The sequence below is a fragment of the Mauremys mutica genome, chromosome 4 (assembly GCF_020497125.1).
Source record: "Mauremys mutica isolate MM-2020 ecotype Southern chromosome 4, ASM2049712v1, whole genome shotgun sequence".
Lineage (NCBI taxonomy): Eukaryota > Metazoa > Chordata > Testudines > Geoemydidae > Mauremys > Mauremys mutica.
The window spans coordinates 56,813,260-56,837,448 of NC_059075.1; the positions used below are offsets into that span (position 1 = coordinate 56,813,260).

Consider the following 24,189-nt stretch of genomic DNA (forward strand, 5'->3'; position numbering starts at 1 on the left):
AGGCAACATGAAGAACACATAAGAAACATCAAGTCAAAACCATAAAAATAATTTGCCAGTTATATCATCTACATATTATAAGACAACAGAATCTGAAGCTATTTCTCTCACCACATGTGCAAAATATTATTCCTATTTCAATGCATATGGCATAGACTGAGTTTTCTATAAAAATAACTGTAATAAAATACAGAATACATTAATTTTAATAAACTTGCATCAGTTTTAACAAAATGAATTTAATACTTATTTAGACTATCAAAAATGATTTAGAATCAAAGTTGCCCTCAGTTGCCCTGAGGTCTAAAAGCTTACGATAGAATAGCCTCTCATGAGTTGAACTGTACCTCTGTGGTAATTTACATGAAGCTAAAGTAAGCAATATACAGGTTGTTAGCTGTTACTTAAATCAACATCCAAAATCCTGTTTTTATCTTTTCCGCATTAGTGCACAATGCATAAGTACTTCAAATAACCATTTAGAAAAGAATTGCATTTTAACCATGTAAGGAAGAGTTATATAAAACCCTTCATAGTTCCTCTGTAAACAGCTTCTTAGTGTTCCCTCTACTGAATGAGCAAACTCTTTATAAGGGATTGGAAAGTCTTTAGTGGATTGTCTCAGAAAGAGATGAGAAAAGCAGAACTGCAGAACATTAACATAAGGTGCTCCCTGGGGCATGGGCATAGTAAAGCATCATGCAAGGTATTAAGTCACACTGTCATTATTTTCATGTGTCTTCTTTCAGTTAGTGGTCACACTGGCTTCCTTCTGACGTAGTTTTTCTTTCTGTTGTTCAGGAAAAAAGAGCTTTATTATCATTCTTGTCTTTAATTTTCCATCTGTTCTCAAATTGCAACAAGCATGTGGTCTAGAACACTGAACTGAGTAGCAGCAAACCAGTCATAGTAGATTGGAGCCTTTTTTTCCTCCAGAAAATTAACTCCTGGAGTGCCGTACCATAAATGTCTAAACTATGCTCTAGTTTGTCATTTCCTGCAAAGATTTCTTTCAACACACAATGCCCAACTATCAAACCTCATAAATGCCTTTCTGTGAATTTAACTAGTTCTATATGTCTCTAAGGAGTCAGTCACTTTAAATACAAACAAGAAATTTTGCAAAGATTAATGCTACTGCAGAAAGCTGGAAACATTTCAAAATAGTGTATACAAAATGTATGATTTTAATAGCTTCTTCCATTCTGCTTTCAAAGCTGACCCTCATAGAAGCCCATTGTGGGCAGTAGGAAAAAAAAGCATAATTTGCTGAGCTGCATGGACATTGCTACATTGATTGACAGGAGGGTTTTTTCTGAGTTGGAAGTAAGGAGGAATCTCCTGAGAAATGAAGTGAAATTTCTTGAGGCAGAACAAGTTCAAAGCAATTGTTGCTGTTGTTGCTCTGATCTAGAAAAGCTAGAAGTACACAGTTAACAGGTCAACTAAAATGTTTAGAAACAAAAACCTCAGTGCAATTCATGACAATATTCCACTTACTTCCATGTATCCAGAATTATTAGAGTGGAAACGTACCAAAAATGCTAATCAGGTTTTGGAGAAGAGAATTATTATACATTGCCTTCACCCCCATATCCCTTTCATCCTCCCTCCCCCACCTGGAGCCTCCTTCCACACCCAGAACTCCTCATTTCTGGCCCCACCCTGGAGCCCGCACCCTAGCCAGGGCCCTCACCCCCTCCTGCACCCCAACCCCAATTTCATGAGCATTCATGGCCAGACATACAATTTCTATATCCAGATGTGGCCTTCGGGCCAAAAAGTTTGCCCACCACGATCTGGACCATCCCTGACAGCTATCTGTCTAACCTGCTCTTAAAAATGTCCAATGATGGAGATTCCACAACCTCCCTAGGCAATTTATTCCAGTGCTTATTCATCCTGACAGTTAGGAAGTTTTACCTAATGTCTAACTTAAATTGCCCTTGCTGCAATTTAAACCTATTGTTTCTTGTCCTAGCTATCCCCAAAGGTTAAGGAGAATAATTTTTCTCCCCCCTCCTTATAACAACCTTTAATGTACTTGAAAACTGGTATCATGTCCCCCCCTCAGTTTTCTGTTCACCAGACTAAACAAACCCAAATTTTTCAATCTTCTCTCATCGGTCATGTTTTCTAGACCTTTAATAATTTTTGTTGCTCTTCTCTGGACTTTCTCCAAAATTTTGTCCACCTCTTTCATGAAGTGTGGTGCCCAGTTAAGGCCTAATCAGCATGGAGTAGAGTGGAAGAATTATTCGGGGCCGCCCAGAGGATTCAGGGGACCTGGGGTCTTCCCGCCGCCGAATTGCCGCTGAAGACCCGGCACTTCGGCGGCGGGTCCCGGGGCAGAAGGTCCCCCTGCCGCCGAATTGCCGCCAAAGACCTGGAGCGGAAGAAGTTCCGGGGGCCTGGGCCCTGCAAGAGTTTTCCGGGGCCCCTGGAGCAAGTGAAAGATCCCGCTCCAGAGGCCCCGAAAAACTCTTGTGGGGGCCTGGAGCAAATTGCCCCACTTGCCCCCCCCCGGGCGGCCCTGGAATTACTTCTCATGTCTTGCTTATAACACTCCTGCTAATACATCCCAGAATTATGTTTGCTTTTTTTGCAACAGTGTTGCATTGTTGACTCATTTAGCTTGCGATCCACTATGCACATCCTTTCTGCAGTACTCCTTCGTAGGCAGTCATTTCCCATTTTGTATGTGTGCAGCTGATTGTTCCTTCCTAAGTGGAGTGCTTTGCATTTGTCCTTATTGAATTTCATCCTACTTACTACATCCCATATTCTTGATCAGTTTTAGACCTATGTAACAACTCAGTTTAAAACAGGAGCAGGCAAACCTTTTGACCGGAGGGCCACATTGGGTTTCAGAAATTGTATGGAGGGCCGGTTAGGAGAGGCTGTGCCTCCTCAAACAGCCAGGCATGGCCTGACCCCCTCCCCTCCCCCCCGCCTCTCGCCCCCCTGATGGTCCCCCCAGGACTCCTGCCCCACCCAACCCACCCTGTTCCTTGATGGCCCCCTTGCTCCATCCAAACACCCCTGTTCCCTGTCCCCTAACCGCCCCTGGAACCCCCACCCCAGACTGTCCCATATTGCCCCATCCAACCCCTCCTCTCATTCCTCACTCCTCACCCCCGGACCTCTGCCCCATCCAACCACCCCTTCTCCCTGACCGACCCCAGAACCCGCACCCCTGACTGTCCCGCACCGTCCCATCCAACCCCCCTACTTCCTGACTGCCTCCATTCAACACCCCTGTTCCCTGCCCTCTGACCGCCCTGACCCCTATCCATACCCCCGCCCCCTGACCACCACCTCGAACTCCCCTGCCCTGTATCCAACCCCACCTGTTTCCTGCCCCCTTACCGCGCTGCCTGGAGCACCGGTGGCTGGAGGCACTACAGCCACGCCGCCTGTCTGGAGCCAGGCACACCACCGCACAGCACAGAGCACTGGGTCAGGCCCTGACTCTGCAGCTGCGCTGCCCGGCCGCCCTGAGCATTTCACCAGTGGCAGAGCGAGCTGAGGCTGTGTGGGAGGAGGAACAGCAGGGGAGGGGCTGGGGGCCAGCCTCCTGGACCTGGAGCTCAGGGGCTGGGAAGGAGGGTTGTATGGGCCGGATGTGGCCTGTGGGCCGTAGTTTGCCCACCTCTGGTTTAAAAACCCATTTCAGGTTCCTTGAATCAGCTGTGGTGGGAGAGAAGAGGAACTAAGCCATTCAGAAGTCAGGGGGAGGAAAAAGAAAATCTAACAACTTAGCAGAAAAGTGAACTGACTCTCATCTTTAAGGGGGGGTGGGGTTGAGGGAGGGGAATCAGTGGCATTAACATTACACCACTATAGGCGAGGCCTTAAGATTTTTCCCCTGGACCAGTATCAGTTTGCTGCTTTCCAGCTGACTAAACATGCACGCTACTAGTGACACTTCAATGAGAAAGGCAAAGCACAGTTTCTCAATGTATTATGCTGAAGAATATATCATACCAGACTAGCCGTGGGATTGATTTTCTTTGTTTCAACCTTTTTCTCTTCAGTTAACTTGCTTACGAATTTCTGAGCCTCTTTCAGTCTGAAACAAAATACAGCACAAAATATACTATTAGATACAAGAAAACAAAACTGTTTTACAGCCGACTGGTATACTTACACATGCATCAACCACCATCTCTGGTTTCTTTAAAAGCATTGCTCAATGAATGATGAGACTAAAGGAATACAAGGCAAAGACGAACAGCAACATCAAGTGTAAATAATGAGCTAGTGTTATTAATTAAAATTTGTTCAGTTGCACCTACTACAATATTATAGCAGCAGATATGAATGAATTCTCAACTAGAGAGGAAAATAAAAAAATGGAAGGACTTAGGCCCTGATCCTGCTATGCAATGCACACAGGCAAGCCCACACACCCATGTGGAGCCCCACTGAAATCATGAAGGATTTCCCCTGTCCAGGAGAGGGACAGAATCCTCTGTTTTCAAAATCCTCCTGTTGTTTTGAGCATTGTGCAGGGCCAGGCTCCTTGAATCAGCTGTGGTGGCATAGAAGGGGAACTAAGCCATTCAGAAGTCAGGGAGAGGAAAAAAAAAACCTAACAATTTAGCAGAAAAGTGATCTGGAGGGTGGGGTTGAGGGAGGGGAATCAGTGGCATTAACAAACTGATGCTACAAACAAGGTAAAAAAGTGAGTGGAAATTCTTGGGGTTCTCTTTTTAGGTAATTTAGAAACATTGCCAGCACCTTTCAAAGCACCATTTGTCTGATATTGGCCATTAAAACATGTGCCTATGAAATTTGAAATGTAATGTTATCCTGTGAAATCAGACAGTTTTCTCTACACAAAACTGCACTTTTTTTCTATTAACCTCCCCATACACACCCCATCCTAGAGATTGCACCCTTCCAACTTTCCATATCACTAACGCTCTGAGGGTGTAGACACTTGGTTTATACTTCAGTCTGGAACGTCCAAGAGGAAAGGAAATTGCAAGTAAATTTTAATTACAAAAAGAAAAACCAATTTCCACTACCGTACACCGAAACAGTTTTTTCTTATAAACTTTATAGTTCTTGGCATTGTCATACTGAGAAATTTTACGTTCTCCTTTTACTTAATTTTTCCTGTTTCTGTGCCCAGCCAATAAAGTATTTAAAATACCAAATCCAGTTCAAACTGCCTTTGATACACTAAATTTTGGAAAAATTTTCCATGTAAAGCAACAAGTAACGTGGATTAATTCTGCAATTACTGACACGGACTTCCTTCCCTCTTGTACCACTGTGTACCGCATTCCTCCAGCAGCAACTGGGATTCATAAATATGTTGTATAAATATGCATGAATATGCATATTCATAAATATGTTGCACTGTTTATCAGTGTTCAATTCATTTTTAAAACTTAACATTCCTTGTTTGAACTATGTATTTTGGAAGCTTCTGTTGGACAATTGTTAGCATTTGAAACCTCTTTATTTCCTTACAAATGCCTAAGAGCATGAGGGAACAGTGACCAGTTACTTTTAAGAAGCCTTACTTCCAACACCACTTACATTCTATGTTGATAGATACTATAGAAACACCTTAAGTTAGACTGATCTGAGATTTAGTTTACACAATATCAAGTTTGTTTACAGTTTTAGTTATACCTTCTGTTCTTATAAATTATAATACTTATTTTATTAGCATGCCCAGATGTCTACAAGTTATTGAACTTTTAACATGCTACCTATGTCACCTCTTCACAACTCTCAGATAGCAAATAAGGTTTGCTTTTTAATGACACGATGACACCTCATAATTGCAAAGGTTATAATGGCAAAGAAGTGCCCCTCAGTTTTTAAAGGCAGTTACTATGTTTAGATTCAGTAGGACCAAACCGGGATGGTCAGGATTCTATGAACGCCGTCATTTTGGACCACCTATTTGGTAAGTCCTAAGTTTCTCTCCCTCCCTGCGGTTATGGTTGTTGTACTAGCACTATGAGCTTTTTCCAAACAACTACAAAATAAACTGAGTGAACATCTTAACCACAGAGAATCTTGGAGATGATAAACTCCAGTTAAAAAATTATGAATAGGTAAGATCATCTTAGATGATATACTCAAGGTGCTGAGACTACAGTAGAACCTCAGAGTTATGAACACCAGGCTTACTAACTGACCAGTTAGTAACTTACCTCATCTGGAACCGGAAGTACTCAATCAGACAGCAGCAGAGACAAAAAAAAAAAAGAAAAGAAAAGAAAATACAGCGCTGAACTGTGCTAAATGTAAACTACTAAAAAAGGGAACATTAAAAAAAAGGCTTGACAATGAAAGGGAACTGTTTCTGTGCTTGTTTCAATTAAAGGTAAAAGGTAATAAGTGGAGATATACCAATCTCCTAGAACTGGCAGGGACCTCAAAAGGTCATTGAGTCCAGCCCCCTGCCTTCACTAGCAGGACCAATTTTTGCCCCAGATCCCTAAGTGGCTCCCTCAAGGATTGAACTCACAATCCTGGGTTTAGCAGGCTAATACTCAAACCACTGAGCTATCCCTCCCTTCCGCATTAAATTAAGATGGTTAAAAGTGACATTTTTCTTCTGCATAGTAATGTTTCAAAGCTGTAGTATGTCAACGTTCAGTTGTAAACTTTTGAAAGAACAACTATAGCGGTTTGTTCTGAGTTATGAACATTTCAGAGTTACGAACAACCTCCATTCCCGAGGCTTTTCGTAACTGAGGTTCTACTATACCTGCTAATGCTTACCTGTCAGATATTAGTGCGGAACTGAAAAGCTTTTCTAGTTGAAACAGAATAATATGTTGCTTACCATATCACTTTTATTAAACAAAGGGCTTGTCCACATGATGTGGTAATGTGCATTATGGGGCCATGATTTCTAAAGTGCACTAATGTGTTGTGCATTCATTGGTCTGTGTAGATCCTGCTGGTGTGCACTAAAGGTTCGTGAATGTGCGACAGGTAAGGATTATCATGGAGTCTCAGCACCACAAGTATATAATTTAAGACAGACTTAACTATTCATTATTTTTTAAATTGAATTGCCCTAGTTATAAGAAAGTGGTTAGTTCAGTAATTAGGTCAGTAAAGTAACCACACTGTGAAGAGGCTTTATAAATAATAGTAGCCCCCGCCTACTTTTGGAAATGATACTGCTACTAGCCACTGTGTGTTGAAATACTAGCCTAGAAATGGCTAAAATAAAATGAAGTGAAAACTAACTTAATGCAAAAGAGAGTTAGCTGAAGGCAGCTATTGTCTAATCCCTCGTCCCACTTGTATATTCCACTTTTTAAAAAATAAAATAAACCTGAAAATGGGAAAATACCTTTGCCTATTAAAAGTTATGGTAGCTTTCCAGCAAAAATTACAAATATTTATAATACACTTTGGAGCTATATGAACCTCTAAAGTAGCATGTATGTACCACTGCAACTATTTTTTTTAAATAGAATACCCAAATAAACACACACATAATACATGGCTATAAGCACAATTCAGACTGATTACTAGGCAAGCTTAATTAGCCAGTTATGCTTACAGCTGCATGGATATTATAAATAAAATATGCAGCACCACCCTTTCTCTGCTTATTGTGTCTATTTTCTGCCCTCTTCACTTGGTGTAAACAGAAATGTTGTTGCTACTCGTACAATGAATGTAATGATCACAAAATAGAATCTGAAATTATTTCCAGCTATAATGCTATAAATAAATAGTAAGTGAAGTACATAGCTTGTGTGATTTGGCTTAGAGATTAGTATGATTCAGAAAAAGTAAAACTACAGGTAAAGTTCATTTGCATAGACAGGAATAAACTCTTAATTATTGTCTGACATTGTCTTAGGTGGAGATACTATGTAAATAACCGATTTGCAAGGATATCACACCACATACTATTATTTTTAATCACTTTAAAATAAACTATTTAATATGTCATAAAGTAAGTCCTTTAAGAAGTTAAATGCAGTTTATGAGAATTTATATAGACTTAAATTGCTCTACCCCTTCCTATAAAAGTAAACTTCCTTGCTTTTTTTAACTGTTTGGCAATTACTTGTTCTTGGTTTACAATAAAACAAAAGGCAACAGAATGGCAAACTGGAAGTTAAACAAATAAATCCCACTAAATATCCCTTTTTACTTTTCTGAGAGTAACTGCAGTTATATTAAGGATTAATGAATATGGTCAGTTTAATATTGTACATTTTACAGAAATCAGATTAAACGAAAAGGTATTCCTGAGAGTAGGGGAGCAGTCTATAACCCTTTTGTTCAATAGGACGGCCAGCAAAACAGCTGAAGAGGACTTCTAGAAAACATTACTAAATGTGGTTTTGAAAAGGCTAATAATATAACGGTCTCAGCCTGCTTGAGAGTCACTGGAGAATAAACAGGTTGTGAGGCTTACCAAATAAATAAATAAAATGAATAGGTGTCCACTTTGTCTTGTTATTGAACTCATTTGTTAGTCAAGTGTTAAATGAGTCATCAACCTGGAGATGGGGGGCGGGGCAGGATCTGACAGCCAAAGAACTCCTAAGCAGTAGGAAAATCATGAATGAACTAAAATAACCAGCTAGATGTGATAACGGGGTGTGACGGGGCAGCTGCCCCTCACTGGCTGACAAAGGATTAATAGCAGCCCTTGGAGTGGCTGCGCAGAACCCAGCCAATGAGAGGAAGGCTTAGAAGCAGCCAATCATGGCCAGGCTGGACCCTATAAGAAGAGCTGCAGGGCAGAGAGGAGCTATGTCTCTTTCTGGAGCTTGAGGGAGAAGGACTGGCTGCCTGTAGAGAGACGTACCTGGGACAGAGCAGTGCTGGGCAGAGTCAGGGGAGCAAGTGGAGCTCCAGCCTGGCTGGCTCCCATCCAGACTGTGGTCTTGATATAGGGGCTGAGTAGGTGCTGGGGCTATCGGGAAGTGGCTCAGGGAAAGCAGGCATCGGCAGAGGGGAAGGCGAGGCAGTGAGCAGCTGCCAGCTATAGGGTCCCTGGGTCAGGACCCAGAGTAGCGGGCCCCACTGGTTGTCAAAGGAAGTGGCCAGGCAAAGGACTGCAGTTTGCCCCTGAGCGAGAGGCTGGGTGAAGGACTGCCACTTCCCCCAGAAGGCGGGAGACAATGGAGTTGGGGCACAGCTGAAGGGCCGTACTCTGAAGAGGAGGCTCCGGTCCCCACAGACAGCGGAGATGGTGGAGAAGCAGTGACAGAGAGTGAGACACCACAAGAGGTGCCCTGATGGACGGAGCTAATTCCCGGAGCAATCAGCAGGAGGTGAGCACAACCTGTTATATGGGGATTTAACAGTTTATAGATTTAAAAGAGAAAGCTCGCTTAAAGATTTGGGTCTGACTTGAGCCTCCTCTTCAAGGGTTTGATCTTGCCCTTAGTATAGTAATTGAGCCGAATCAATCCCTAAAGCAGCACTTCACAAGCTGCATACAGGGGAACAGGACCTCACACCTTCCAGGAGACTAATTCAGGATATCAGTGTGCGTGGGGAACACTTCAGGAACTGGTTCCACCACAAACTCAGTGAAAATGGACTATGTCTCTGGGTGAAGTGGTGGGTGACTCCTTCCCTCCCAGCTGTGGATGTGGCACCTAAAGTAGCTGGCTGCAAGCAGCTCACATGAACAGGAGCAGCTCATATAGAAGGGCTCAGACAGCAGGATGATGGTGGACCATGTAGGTACTCTGAGAGAGAGAGAGAGAGATAGATAAGGCTGCAGGCTCAGGAAGCAGCCCAAAGATTCCTTGCTTTGCTCCTATAAGCCTTAAGTGGCAGTAATGGACACACCCTAACCTCAGCAACCTTCTGATGAGTGGGGGAATGGAAATGAAACTAGAACTAAGAGGGAAAGCAGGAGAGAGAAGGAGGAGTTAGGGAAGTAGAAGAGTCAGCAAACATACATATAAAAACAAAAATAAGGAAGAAAAGGGAGATGGATAAACTTCAAATAGAAAAGGAAAAAGATAATACAGGGGGAAAAAAGAAAATGCGAGCTTAGAGATAAAATTGACAGAAAAAAGAAAACACAGTGGCACCTATCTCTAAACATGGTGTGAGGCGATGTGGGGGCATTGATCTGCCAATCCATCCCAAGCAGGAAGTCCCCAACAAAAAAGGAAGAAAGGTTTGGCTACCTTGCAAGGGCAGCACTGTACATTTTTGTTAAATTGGATGCAGCATTTCTTGTTTAGTATTTCTGATTTGCAGGTGGATTCTTGCTGTTATGATATGTCAATACAAGTGATAATTTACCTTTCATAAACAGTCTGGGGACTGTGATTTAAGGGATATGTCTACATTGCAATGCAATCCCAAGGTTTGAACACAGGGTCAAGCCTATCCCCCTCTCCCCATTTCATCTACAAATTGTGCTAACCCAGGGCTCAGCCACAAAGTCCCAGGACCCACAGGGATGGAAGGTCTGACCCTGAGTCAAGCTGGACTCAGAGTTCAAGTCCTAGTGATTTGCAGGGTACTCACAGTCCCACTGAACTTGTGCTCTGGGAGTCCACCAAAAGAATCCCACAATGACATGGGCCTACCTTCTTTGTCCTCTGGACAGTGAAGTTTGGTGGACAGTCAAGTCTTCCCATGCTGCACCATGAACAGAGGGCTAGACTGGCCCATGTTTTGAGAAGGCACTAAGAGTTTGGGATATGGGTGGTTGGACTTGGGCCTATATGATGCAGTGCAGACACTGAAGCCCCAGCTTGGGACCCAAGGTTCAGTAATTCCTACCCTGGGGTTACAAATGAGTATGATGCTCAAGCCCCAGGTTAACCATCTCAGACTCTGCTAACTTGAGTTCTACTACCCCTGGTCTTACATTGCAGTGTGGACACACCCAAGGGGGACAGAAGACTAACCATTAATAATTGTAAAATAGTCTGAAAGTTAAGCTTCTTCACAGAGGACTGAGTTATATGAGTTTTTCACTGTTTTTCGATTTCAGTATTTTCCCTTCCTCTCCAACTCTCACTGAAGTCCATGGCAGTCCTTTCAGTGCTTTCACAGGAAGTAGAACTCCCCCCCACCCCATAACATACCAGACCATTCTATGACAATTGTACCTGTAATTTAAGAATACACCATTAGGCCAAGCAGATCTGTCTGTTTAAATCAGCAAGAATGGTGAAACTAATTTTAATGTGCTTCTTCCACTAATTGGCAGTTTATTTTTTATCCCCTCCTATTTTTGCCATTTTAACAGGAATTTTTCACCCAATCACAACCATATATCTGCAAGTAAAAAATCAGTACTATGTGGAAAACACAGCAAAAGATTTGTTTTTGTTGGGTCTTCACATTGGAACATTGAATTATAAAAACCACATTTCATGATGAAGGGTTTAATATCTTTTCTTAGATATTATATGTTTGGGCAGAATTAATCAATGATTGACACAGCTCATGTCTAGACATTAAACATACTTCTGTGTGTTTTAAGAAAAGAGGAAAGTTTAAGGAATGCCAGCTGGTTAAAATCACAAAATCTGACCAGCTGTAATGTGAATCTGTTCATAGGAAGAACTATCATCAGTCATTACTGAGCAAGAGAAATCAAATTATCCTGATGAATACAGGAGGAATAATATTATATTTATAAATGTATATTATATTTAATAACATACATAAATATAATATAAATATAAAACTAATATTAAAGGATCCTTTAAACTCTGGCACATTACTTTGAAAAACAAAACTGATGAAAGTGACAAAAATGGAGCTACATATTTTAAACCAATAAATCATGATTCCATTATTTTACCTGAAACTCTTTTAAGTTACCCCAAGTAATGTTAAATAGTCACACCTGCACTCCTAGTTGGGAGTTCTGGGTGTTCAGCATCTCTGAAAATCAGACCAAGGTGCCCAAATAATTGAAGCACCAAAATCAGAGGCCATTGCTGTAAACATTTGGCCATTATTTTTCATTAAAAATGTAATTTGTTATTCAGTAATTGTAGGGAATACAAAACTAAACACAGTATTTTACACATTTAAAATGTTTTCTCCATAAGCTCACAAAAATAACTTCCATCTCCACAGGAGCAAACAAGGGCTGGGAGCAAGGTTGCTATTATCACCACTTACCCCTATGCTCTCCTCTGTGACTCAGCTCAGAGGAGGAGATAGGGCACCAGTGCTCTAAAACCCAAAGATATGATGGAAGCCAACACAGCATGTTTTCCACTTTCTTGAGCTCATGCAATTCTCTCTACACCTGCACCATGCTGTCAGGGCTCTGCTGGCATTCAAAGGCTTGGGGGGTGGAGCATAGCCACAGTCTCTTCAGGACTCTCAGGACTTCATGAATTTCTGAGTAGAATCCATTGCTCCCCCTCCACAACCCTTACTGTGAATCAACAGGACTGTGCGTTCCCTTCTTTCCACAACTGCTACTATTCAGGAGCCATGCATCCGACGAAGTGGGTATTCACCCACGAAAGCTCATGCTCCAATACGTCTGTTAGTCTATAAGGTGCCTCAGGACTCTTTGCTGCTTTTACAGATCCAGACTAACACAGCTACCCCTCTGATACTAGTCAGGAGATGACACTATTTCTGTTCAACAGTTCATAGAATTTAGTGCACACATAGTTAAAGTAATGTAGAGGTTACACTGTCTATTACATCTAGTTACATTTTACAAAACTGACCGTTTCACAGTATATCATGGGATTTATATAATGAAAATTGACACATTTGCAACATTTATCTAGATTTTATATACTGTAAGCTGAATTTTAAACATGTACACAATATATTTTATTAAACCAATAAAAGACTATAGTCAAAAAGTATTTGTCTCCAATCCTAAAATTGCTGATGCAGATAGCCTGTTTTTTTAAATTTCTTTAAGGATCTACTGCTGGAAGGCATGCTGTTACTTCCACATCCTCTGTTTCTGGTTCATCTGAATATGGGTTAAATATGACAACCCCACAGACTGCACTCTGTAGCCAAGAGGAGACAATCTAATTTTATGTCCTGGGAAACAGCAGGTGCAGAAGAGCAACAGAGAGTATATATATTTTTTTCTTTCCGGAGCAGGAATTCTGACAGAGGACCTTGCAAGGAAGGCACACACCATTTTCTCATACTCTGTGGACACCAACACTATCCTCCCTGCCACTCAGGCCTGTAATCTGTGTATCCTCTTTCTCTTGTCCCTCTGTCTAAACCATATCCACTCTGACAGCTCTTCCTGCAAAACATCTGTAAGATCCATCCTCTCTGTTCATCCTGCTAAAACTTTGGTACAAACCCTCATTAGCTTATATCTTGACTATGGCAACCGACTCCTTTCTGGGCTTAACAAATGCCATTTTGACGCCCTTAAATCCATTCAAAATGCTGCTGCAAAAAAGCAAAACTCATCACTTTGACCACATCACAACATTCTTTAAACCTAGCCAAACTTGGCTCCCTTTTCCCCCTTCACTCATGCACAAACTACCATATAGAGCTTTTGAGAGTGAAGGGAAGTATATAGAGCAGTCAAACTCTGACTTCACTCTGCGAATGATGCCAGTCTTTAATGTTCTTTGGTCAAATTTCCCCACAAGCACCTTCACCTGTTTTCTAGGCTGCCCCTTCTGTCTGGGAGGAATGTTTTTTCAAGAATGTCTTGAAAAAAATCGCCAAAGCAATCTAATTAACATCTTTCAGATCTCTCCTTAAAACCCACTTAGGTTGTGATGCCTATAAAACACTTGATAATGGTTCAACTACTGGTGTACCTCAGCTGCCGCTTATTACACTAAGCATAATCCCATTTTTTGTCTCCATCTGTTGCCTCCCATCATATACTTAAATAAGATATTTGGGGCAGAGACCATCATGTGTGTGTCAGTGTTGTGCCTAGCATAATGGGTTCTACCATAATACAAACAACAATCACCACAGTCACAAAGACAGCAACACATGGAACCTCACCCTGATCGCCATCCATTGTTTTGGATAATGTATGAAGAACATGGAAGAGATCAGAAGTAAGAGAACGTGTCTCTGAAGTTTATATGGGGTAGGGGGGAGGAAGGTGAAGAAAAGCTGGGAAGGGAGATGGTTACCCCAGTAATGAGAAGAGGGTCACTGACACTTCCTTTTTTACAGTAGAACACATGGCAGTGACACTGGTTATTCGTACTGTTCAAACCAATAAGGAAGAGCCCTAAGGACTCATGAGGAAATAGTAATATTTAGTTTAAAGGTGATTTGCAATGTACAGTCTTCTAAACACTGTAAGGAGGCCAGATTCCAGTAATATTGTGAAACTATATGTGGCATTTATGAGACAATGTGTTATGCTGTCATTAACACACTATGTGAAAGGTCTAATAAAATGCCAATCAGATTATTAACACAGCAGTATTTCAGTAATGTTTAGACGCTCTAATCAGGATCAAAGTCTGATTGTGCTCTCGGTGGGATGAACACATGGTGAATGACATTGAAATGACTTGCCTACAAACTGCACATAATATTGAAAATAATATTAACTATTTTCCCATCAGAAGCTGATAAATAAGATATCCACATTTTATTTGGAACACCATGATAGTATAAAAGTATCATAAGATATCATTCATTTTTTTACAAACCTGTAATAACTATTAACACCATACAGCTTAAAGCCATATCACCTTGCAGGGTGATTCCAATAATTTGCACAAGCTAAGCAGAGTCTAGCTTTGGGATTCTTTGGATGAGATGTAAACCTGAAGTCTTGATCACTTGGCCCTGAACACAAGAATTCCAGGGCTTTTTTTGTCTGGTGTTACACTTGGTGTGCTTCCTGGGAAAATTACAACTTGAATAATTAACTTGAGCCTACTTAAATTCTCATGGAAGTCTCATCTGGCTCTTGTTCTAAATGAATATGTAGTACAGCTCAGTGCTAATTAGCAACTTTCCTGTTCCATTCCACTGGTGCTGTGTGGGTGTCACAGATTAGATAGGATGTCCAGGAGAAATAGTTTGGATAGTCAGTTAAAATGTTAAATGCTTTTGGCTCTATATAGAAGTAAGATCCCCATCATCATATTAAATGCCATTGTTTTAAAAAAATTGACTTTTGAGAAACATGTAAAGGATTTTAATAACACTCTTTTTGCAGTAAGATAATATTTTAAAAAATAAAACATGTACACTACCATTGTGCTCGTTTCATGGGTAAAACTTGCTAATGCTCAGCTAGGACAAGGACTAGTGTTTTTAGTGAAACTGAAAACCATAACTGGTCATAGACTTGGACAGTTTAAGGCCAGAAGAGACCACCAAATCATCCAGTCTGACCTCCTGTGTATGCAGTGGCGGGGAGCTCTGAGACCTTTAAATCCCAGCCCCAGCCCGGCCACCGGAGCCGCGGGCGGAGATTTAAAGGGCTGGCCCCAGAGCCCTTTAAATCCCTGCCGCGGAAGCCAGTGCGGTCCAGCACGGTGTACTGGCTCTTGCCAGTACGCTGTACCAGCTTACTTTCACCTCTGCTCCTATGTTTGCTGATGACTGGCTTTTAAACCTAGCCAAACTAGGTTAACACCTTTCTCTTGTGAAGAGATATCAGCAAGTATGGGGTCAAGCTGAACACCTGGAACAAACGCCTCAAAAATCAAGACTGCACCTCCAAAACACAAAGTCACCACTCTGCTCTCAGGCCAACCTCCCACAGAAAAGCAAAGATGCTTTCTCCCATCCCCACTCACTGTAGTAGTGAGAATGAGAATAAGATTTAACAGTTCTACTCTGGCAATTATTTCTGAGAAATCACAATAAGTTAATTACACACAAATGAGTATCATGTTTTAGGTTAATTTGAATACTAAAAATATTAAAAACGACTAATTACATACTGTAAGAGTTTTTGCACCAATAAGATCTTTTTCTATTTACAGTCTTTCTCCTATGGATCACATAATATTACAAGCAAGGAGTGTATTACCATAGGCATAATCAGTCAAGCAGTCAAAGTAAATCACTCTGTACTTGGTAAACATAACACCAAAGTTGGCTGGAAGATTTAGGTGTGCATTGAAAGCCAACGGCATCTTCTAGCAGAGACAGAAATTGACTGGAGTCTGCCTGGAACTCAAAGCCTTCCTCCTCCTCCTCCCTTTCTGACTTAAGGCCCTTTGCTACTTATTACTAGCTACCTGAATTGTCACATTCAGAGCTATCTGCTTTTCTTGGGGATTAATCCAGAATGGTTCGTCTCTGTGACTATTGGCTTGTCTACACTGTGCATCAGCTGGAGTGTACATTCTATTGCACACCAGCATGTCACATATTAATTATCTGTAAGGAATCTGCTCACATGTACTAAAAGTTCCCTAGTGTGTGTTGATGTAGTACTGTTTGAAATGGGACTAAGAAAGCAGTGAATTTGACAATGACATTACTACGTAGCAAGATTTAATTGGGACCATCAAAGTGCTCAGTGGCAGGAATGAAATTCAGGATGTAAGAAAGAGACATTTGAATTAAGGCCAGGGATCACACTTTCTTCTATGTTTTGTATAGTATTGAGAATAAGACAATGTTCATTAAATAACAATCATGCCTTCTCCAGCCTTTGAGACAAATCTAGGGTCTCTCTTTCTCCTCCGGTATCTGCTACTGAGCTATGAAGACTCATATAAAAACAAGTTGAAATAGGTGGCCTAACTCAGCTCTAAAACTATCCTGGTCATGTGAATGCAACTGATCACAAATACTGGGAGCACATCAACAGCAAGGAGTTCTTTCATGATTAAATATTTTCATATTTATAGAGAAATGCTGTATTAGCATTTACTACACAATTCTTATCATGCTGTACTTGGACACCCTTAACCACAATGTGTGTCTGATGCAACTGCTCAATGTGAATTACTTATAAAAATAATGTTTATCTGATGCCGTAGGCTGTTTACTACTTTTTGTAAATTAAATTATATATTTACTAGCATAGCCCTTTAAAGGTATTTAAAGGTAATATCTTCTGACTTCTTTTGCACACCGACTGCCAATAAAAAAGCAATAGTCCTATCAAAAGAATGAAGATGGAATTAAATATAAATTAGATCTGGAGAGATATTGGCTTGTTATCACAAAATATTGTTTGCTTTGTAACTTAAAATGTATTCTTCAATTTAATTAGCATGAGAAATTTTTGAAAAAAGAAGAAAGATGTGTATGAAGAAACTTCATAGTTTGGACATACAGATGTACATACAGATGTACATATTAAAAAGCTGCCAATAAAATAATTGGACTTGTGGAAAATGCAGTCTTCAATGTCCCCAACATGTGGTTGGTGTTATGGTGCATTTACATGAAAATATATCTAGCGGATGAAGGGGAAGTGGCCATTCTAGACAGATTCTCTTTACAAAGAGGTGATCTTCAAAGCAAATTTTACGGTATTATAGTTACCATTTCTTCCAGTGTTAGTGTGTATGTCTGAAAGGGAAAGTACTCCTATATAGGGAATTTATTTTGAAAAAATTCTACATATCTCTACAGTCATTTATTTATTATACACATGTAGTTTTAATATCTACATCTATAACTCTGTTTCGGATTCCTAAATGATGTGCAGAGTTTGTCCAGGAAAGACACAATAATTCAACTATATTTTGCAAGCAGCTAACTTATTTTCATGGTCAGTTAAGTGTAGGGCAGCATGGTTAAAGTGTTTCCGCTACTAAAAAACACTGGATAGAAATCTAATTAGATTTCTACAGTTTTGTTACATTTAGAAGTCAAGTAGTTTTTAGACAAAACAAGATCTTGCAGCTGAGTCTATCCTTTAGTTAAGGGTACTATTAACCTCTTTTTCTGTACTTTCAGAAATCTTTAGCTGCTAATTATACTAATTATAATCAATCAAATTTTTAGATGGTGACAGAAAAAAACTCAGGGCAAAGTCTTCACATTTGGGTTCCAAAAGCTAGACAATGAAATCCACATTTATGCATCTCCATAACTGGACTAATTCTAAGAAAGGATAAGCCAAAGATCTGCAGCTCACATTGAATTTACCTCCAAAGATTGTTTAGGTGTCAGTTATTTAGGTGCCTAAATAAATATTTAAGTGTCTAATTGATGACCCCCAAATTTTAAAATATTGACTAAAGCTAGTTATTCTGCTTCTACAATATTTCCTCCCGAGACACAAGAAGAATTTGTTACTGATAAATATGTATCTTTTTTACATTTTAATTATAAACATGTAGAAATGCAAAACAAATTGTGCATTGAATTAATTAGCTTTACCCAGCTACAGAAGACAGCTGTCCATTCCTATCATACTAAGGTTATTAAAGTCTACTATTGCAATAAAAAGAAAACTAAAAAAGTCTACTTCACAATGTACAGTGATTGCTACTTAAATTTCTTTCAACTTTTTATTCCTGGACAGCGGTTGGTGAAGTGTCAGTCTCACACTTTGTAAAACAGAACCTTTAAAGGGTCATGACTTTACAAGATGATGAAAACAGTTTTTCCATCATTCTAATTTAGTTATTTCATGAGGCTCTTCATTTCAGCAGCAGATTGTCTTGATGAATCACCCAGGTTTTAAATTAAAAAACTAAAACAAAACCCAAACAAAGCTTTTGAAGGTTAATAATATTCTAATAAAATAATTTGAAACAAACTAAAAAATATTATCTATGTGAATCTGAAGTGTTTATGAATTTAAAATCTGGTGCTTTGTGTTATACTGGCTACTGCTTTATATTCATGAACAGGAATAAAGATCACATCAGACCCATTAGCAGAATGGATCAGACATCTATACTACCTTTTTATTTGTAAATAGAATGACAGTGTGCTAACATTTTGACAGTATCTTAGCAATGAAACAGGCAAAATGATGGTGGATAGTTTTACTTACAAACAAAAATAGCTGAATAATATATTAAAGATAGTTGAAACGTTCTATTAAGATGTCTAATGCAATGTTTATGCCTTTACATGGGTATTTAAACCAGTTTCTTTGAAGGGCCATTGGTATGCAGTCAGAATCCTGGTACTATATAAATGAAAAAGGAAAGGATGTGTGGCCTCGATCTTTTTTTTTTTTTTTTGTACATTAATTTATATTCCCCATGACTAGCAACGGAATGATACTAAAAGGACAGAAAATACATCCAGCTATTGTATTGTGGAAGTCTATGGCAGTCTGCTAAATGCCAATTGATTTTATATAGTTTCAGATGTATAACCTGTCAAATTAGCCACAAGCAAATATAAAAGATACCCTTGTACATGTTACATGATGTAAGAATTTTAATTTATTTTTTTATGCTGTTAAATGAATGATCCAGAATGTTCTGCTGTTTAAGTTTTTACAAACTGTATTATCGGTAATTAACACCAGATTTGAAAAATATTCATAGGGCTTAAATATATTTGGGAATTTATGATTTTTCTGACATGTCTTAAAAGTTGGCCTTTAACCTGTTCAATACCAACTAGTCAATCCAACAATTCACTGTGAGTTAGAGCAAAATGAACAACTTAAGCACTAGTGCATTTACTACTCTCACCAATATGTTCTCCAGAAGTATGTTTTCTTATTTTACTGAGTTGAATTTGGAACATGCACCCAGATTTATATTTTGCACTGAAAATGAGTTATACATTTTTTCTGAAGTCTGAGTGTACTACAACCCATTCAGTACTTTTTCAATGCAAAAATATGTGGTCACCGTGGAGTATTTGCATACAACAGATTTTTTCCTCTGTTTTTTAAAAAAAGATCAGCCTCTCTCTCTTTTTTTAAATCAGGCTCAGAGCTGTGGGGTTTCTATTTTATTTTATTTTTTTACTCAAACTAATAAAATCAGGAGACTGTGGTGAGATCTAGCGGCATGCAGTTTGATGTCCTCAGCAGGATACCAACAGTCAGAAGTAGTGCTGTAAATTCAATGTGGGGCTTCAACACTGTGCTAAGTGTGGCTTGAATCTCAGGGGCTTCCCTTTGATGCAAGTGCAGTATATTAACTGGAAAAGCATTCACTTTTATTTGTCTATACTGTCTGCGACAGCAATATCGCCTCATTTAGACTAGTTCAACATGAAAATACACAGAGAAGCAATCTGTTACAAATTAGCATAGCTCCCCTTTCATTTTACTAGCTAGTAATTGGAAGGGGTTAAGAAAGTGTAATTTATCAGATTATATGTGTTTATCTTTGTGTGGGGACAGCATGCCTTTGGTGAATTTTCCTGCGTACCCTGAGGAAATAATCTTTCCTTGATGCCCATTTGATCTGAAAGAAAACAACGACGCCTGTGAAATATGGGAGTATAATTTGTTTGGTTGAGAAGGAACAGTTTCCCAGACATCTGAAATAGTATTAATGACTTTATTAGAACCTTACCTTTCTTTGGAAATGTTTTTATTCTCTCGTTTCCAAATGGTCTTGAAGTCGCTGCAGAACTCGTACCACACAGTGAAAACGTAGTTTGGTGTGATCTCCTTCTCACCAGACTTTGGCTTTATCCCAAAGTATCCCACTGTTTCTTCAAAGCTACAGGGGAAAAAAAACTGTCAACACGTAAAATCCACTGGGGAAGCTTAGTTTCCCTGAGGGCGGGTTCCTGACTCAGTAGCCAAGGCTGATAATTACCATAACTTCCCCTTAACTCTGGAAACCATAGCAGCAATTCATGCCAAGTGTAACTAACCTTCCAACACCTACTTTTTTCTCCTAGGAGGATAATTTTTTGTGTGTGTGCATAAGACACCATTGACGTATGTCATGTACGGAAAGCAAAGGCACTCACTTTTAATAATCATAATTTATTTACCTGAATTTCAAGTTAAACTTGTTAACTAACATTTTTATTCTGCAAAGCTGAAAGGGTAGCTATTTTGGTGTTATTTTTCTGATTAAAGGCTGACAGAAGAGTTGTATGCCAAACCAGAAATAATTATCACCAAAAAGGAAATCAAGTGTCACCTGATCTCTAGTTTAGAGACTTTCAGGTACTAATGGAGCTCAGTGCAGCAGCACAAATGCCACAGTCAGTGCCAATAGCTAGTTTGCAAAGAGATAACACAATGAAAGTGATTCATACCTTCCCAGGGGGCTAGTAAGCTGATAAAAGCAGTAATAATAGGCTAGTTTTATTGCCAGTGTTGTAATACTTTACTATTCTATATTACAGCTAACGCATTTTTGCAGTGTATCTGAGTATTTCTAAAAAACTCTTTTCCTGTTGAACATAGTTTTGTGGTGTTTTAAGTTATTGTGCAATATGCATTTGAACCATTATTGTATCACATTTCATAGATAAACAGGTAATTGATTCCATGATCATGATTATGAGGTGTCCAACCTGAAACAATAGAATCTACAAATTCGTTTTGCTTTTGTTAAGGTTGAATCAGTTTTTTTTCCAAATTAAAAATATCTGTCAGGGTAGTTTTGCTGATAATGATTAAAAACAATATCATGGCTTAACAGTAAAGGCAACATAAGAAAATCTTTCAAGAGAATTCACTTTTCTTGAAACTCCAACTACATTTGGGGAAAGGGAAGTAATGTGCTTATTAACATCTATCGATGGTTTTTAGCTTCCTGTATTCAAGAATTAAGCTTTTTAAAATAAAAGGTTTTTTAAAAATTTTACATGGTCTACAAACAATAAAATTTAAGTTCAACAAACGGCCTTCAACTCATCTTTGGGCAGATATCTCATCCCGTATTAGCGGATTCATTTACATAGATCCACATTATGGGATAGATTCACAAAAGGACTTAGGTGCCTACCTGACACTTTAGACACCTAAATCCCAGAATCAGTTCCCACTGGAATTCACAAATCCCTCATTCAGCTGCCACCAAATCCTGTAGGTGCCTAAACTCACAAAGTGCCTATATGTTTGTAGTAAAATTTTCCTGGGCACCTATGTTTCTGTCAATGTGCATGACACAGCAACTCCACACCAGGTGTCCAGACACACATCCCAGAGTGATTTACAAACTGGGGAAAGTTCTCTGTCTAACTCACTTCCAGGGTCCAATCTGGTAGGCAAACTCTTAGTACATTTAGTGGCTTGGGCCCCTATAGGTGAGCATACACTAAACAGCCTTCCCTAACCCCAGGATTTCTTTCAGTAACAGCATAGGCACCTAACTCTAATAGAGGGTTTGCAACTGAGAATCCCAAGTGCCTCCCTGAAGCTTGGATTTAGATGTTTATCTCCAAAAGAAGATGGGGCTTAGCACTCACTCCTTGTCTTGGCATCTCCCATTGGCTAGTTTAGGTGAAGAGCTACCTAGCATGCTGGATTTTGTCAGTCTCATTCTGATGCACCTTTCTCCCTCTATTCATTGTATAAGGAGCCTAGAGGCCTAATCTAGGCTTTGAGAATTAAGAATGGTGATGCTCAGGGTTGCCAAAATTTTTGTGTGTATCTAGCCCCATGTATATCTAGCCCCATGGTTAAGGTTGAGTTTTGCACTTAAAGCAGGGCTTTATACACTTTGCTATATATGAAAAATACAGAGTATCTTCCTCAAAATTACAGCAGTTACTCTGGGGAAGCCAGAGCATATATGGTGTAGCTGCTTTACAAAATAAAGCAACTGGAAATTCAATTGAACCGGTCAGTATACTTTGGCTATTTGTGCTTCTACAGAGTGGCATTGAGTAGCAAGAGCACAGTGGTGAATATGAACAAGAGTTAAAAATTAGAAAATGATTTAAGGTTAATTATTCATATTTTCAAACCATCAGAATTATGGGAGAGGGTGGGAGTGAGGGGGAAACAGAAAAACAAATAGCTGATGCATCTTTAAAAATCAGTTTAGCATAATCTAGGATCACAGATTCTAAAATGCCTTAATCAGAATTAAAAGTTGATAGCATGGTATCGCTACAGGGCAGAGTTAAGGAAATCTGGTTGCCCTAACTGTGCATCTCCTGCTAGGGGAGCTGAGGCAGGAGCAAAAGAGGAACCATTATAGGAGGGAGACAATTCCTTCTAAGGTTCCACCTTCATGCAGCACCAGTTGCACTAATACAGTTCCCTATCTCAGGCCCCAAAGTAAATTCCTGGCCTATCCATCCACCCTCAACATTTCCACTGAATCCCCCCACCTTCCCCTCTTCCCAATTTCATCCTCTATCACCCCTCCCTCCTACATAGCCCTGCTCTCACCTACCTTGTGCCTTCTGCTGCCCAGTCTGCCTCCAGGCTTTTATAAATAACTATTACCCATTAAAAGTGAATAATAGATCCTTTCAACTACATCCTTTCATATCCTGGAGGATTACTTGGCACATAGATAGATTTTTAAAATAATTAAAACAAACCTGTTTCCCAGATAACTAAAACCAATCAGCCAATTGCAAAGTAAGGGTCAATTTATCAGTACCTCTAGCTGCTTTGCTCTGCAGCAGAATGGTGCAAAGCAGCTAGAATGTAACTGGGAATCTCACCCTAATAGTTAAAATGATTTCTGAAATGATTTAAGGCTGATATTGCATGGATTCAAATCATTACAAACATGTTTACTGTTCATGTATGACATTTTGAATAGGTTAAAAAATGCAAAGAAACTCTGAAACAAGAAACTGTTAAAATGGAATTAAGGTTGAAAGTCCATAACAGTAATTTTTGATAAAATACATCACAGGTAAACAACTTAAACACTCAGGACTTTGCCATGTCATATATAACTAGCAATAGATCAGTACAAATAAAATTAGACTGTATACAATTTATCTTAATTTTATACTTTTAAATTCTAAAGACTCTGAGCCAGACCTTTAGCTGGGGTGTACTGACATATCTCCATTGTCTTCAACAGAGCTATGCTCATTCACGCAAGCTGAGTGTCCAGATCTATATTTTCTTTTTCAAGCACTATTGGTAATGGGGAATTACTATCTCTTTGCTAATATAAATCACCTTCAATCTCCACACTTAATATTAGGACATTGAAAAGAATAATTAACAGCTACAGATGGGAATACTTTAGTAAACACCCATCCATCATTTTAAACTCAGAGCAGCAAGGCTTTTATTTTAGAGCTACATAGATACAACAATTGTAACAGCGAATGATTTGATAGCGAATATAACACCAGAAGTAGATTTGACTGCATTCTAAGAAGGAAAACAGAAAATTCTTGTATGTAAAATTTCAGTTAGTCATGAGA

At 39.4% G+C, this 24,189-nt stretch overlaps 1 protein-coding gene across 3 annotated transcripts in view; it reads right to left on the minus strand.

Moving 5' to 3' along the window:
* Positions 1-246: 246 nt before the first annotated feature.
* FMN1 (formin 1) overlaps positions 247-24,189 on the minus strand; it is a 356,128-nt gene continuing 332,185 nt past the window's right edge. For 2 of the 3 annotated variants that reach the window (XM_045016468.1, XM_045016470.1), the window contains 3 exons: positions 20,397-20,546; positions 3,988-4,072; positions 249-790 (listed from right to left, as the gene is read on the minus strand). In XM_045016468.1, coding sequence (XP_044872403.1) covers positions 746-790; positions 3,988-4,072; positions 20,397-20,546 — 280 coding nt within the window. In that variant the 3' untranslated portion in view covers positions 249-745. Of the gene's footprint in view, positions 791-3,987; positions 4,073-20,396; positions 20,547-24,189 lie in introns of all 3 variants that reach the window. The other variant, XM_045016469.1, reaches the window with a different exon arrangement.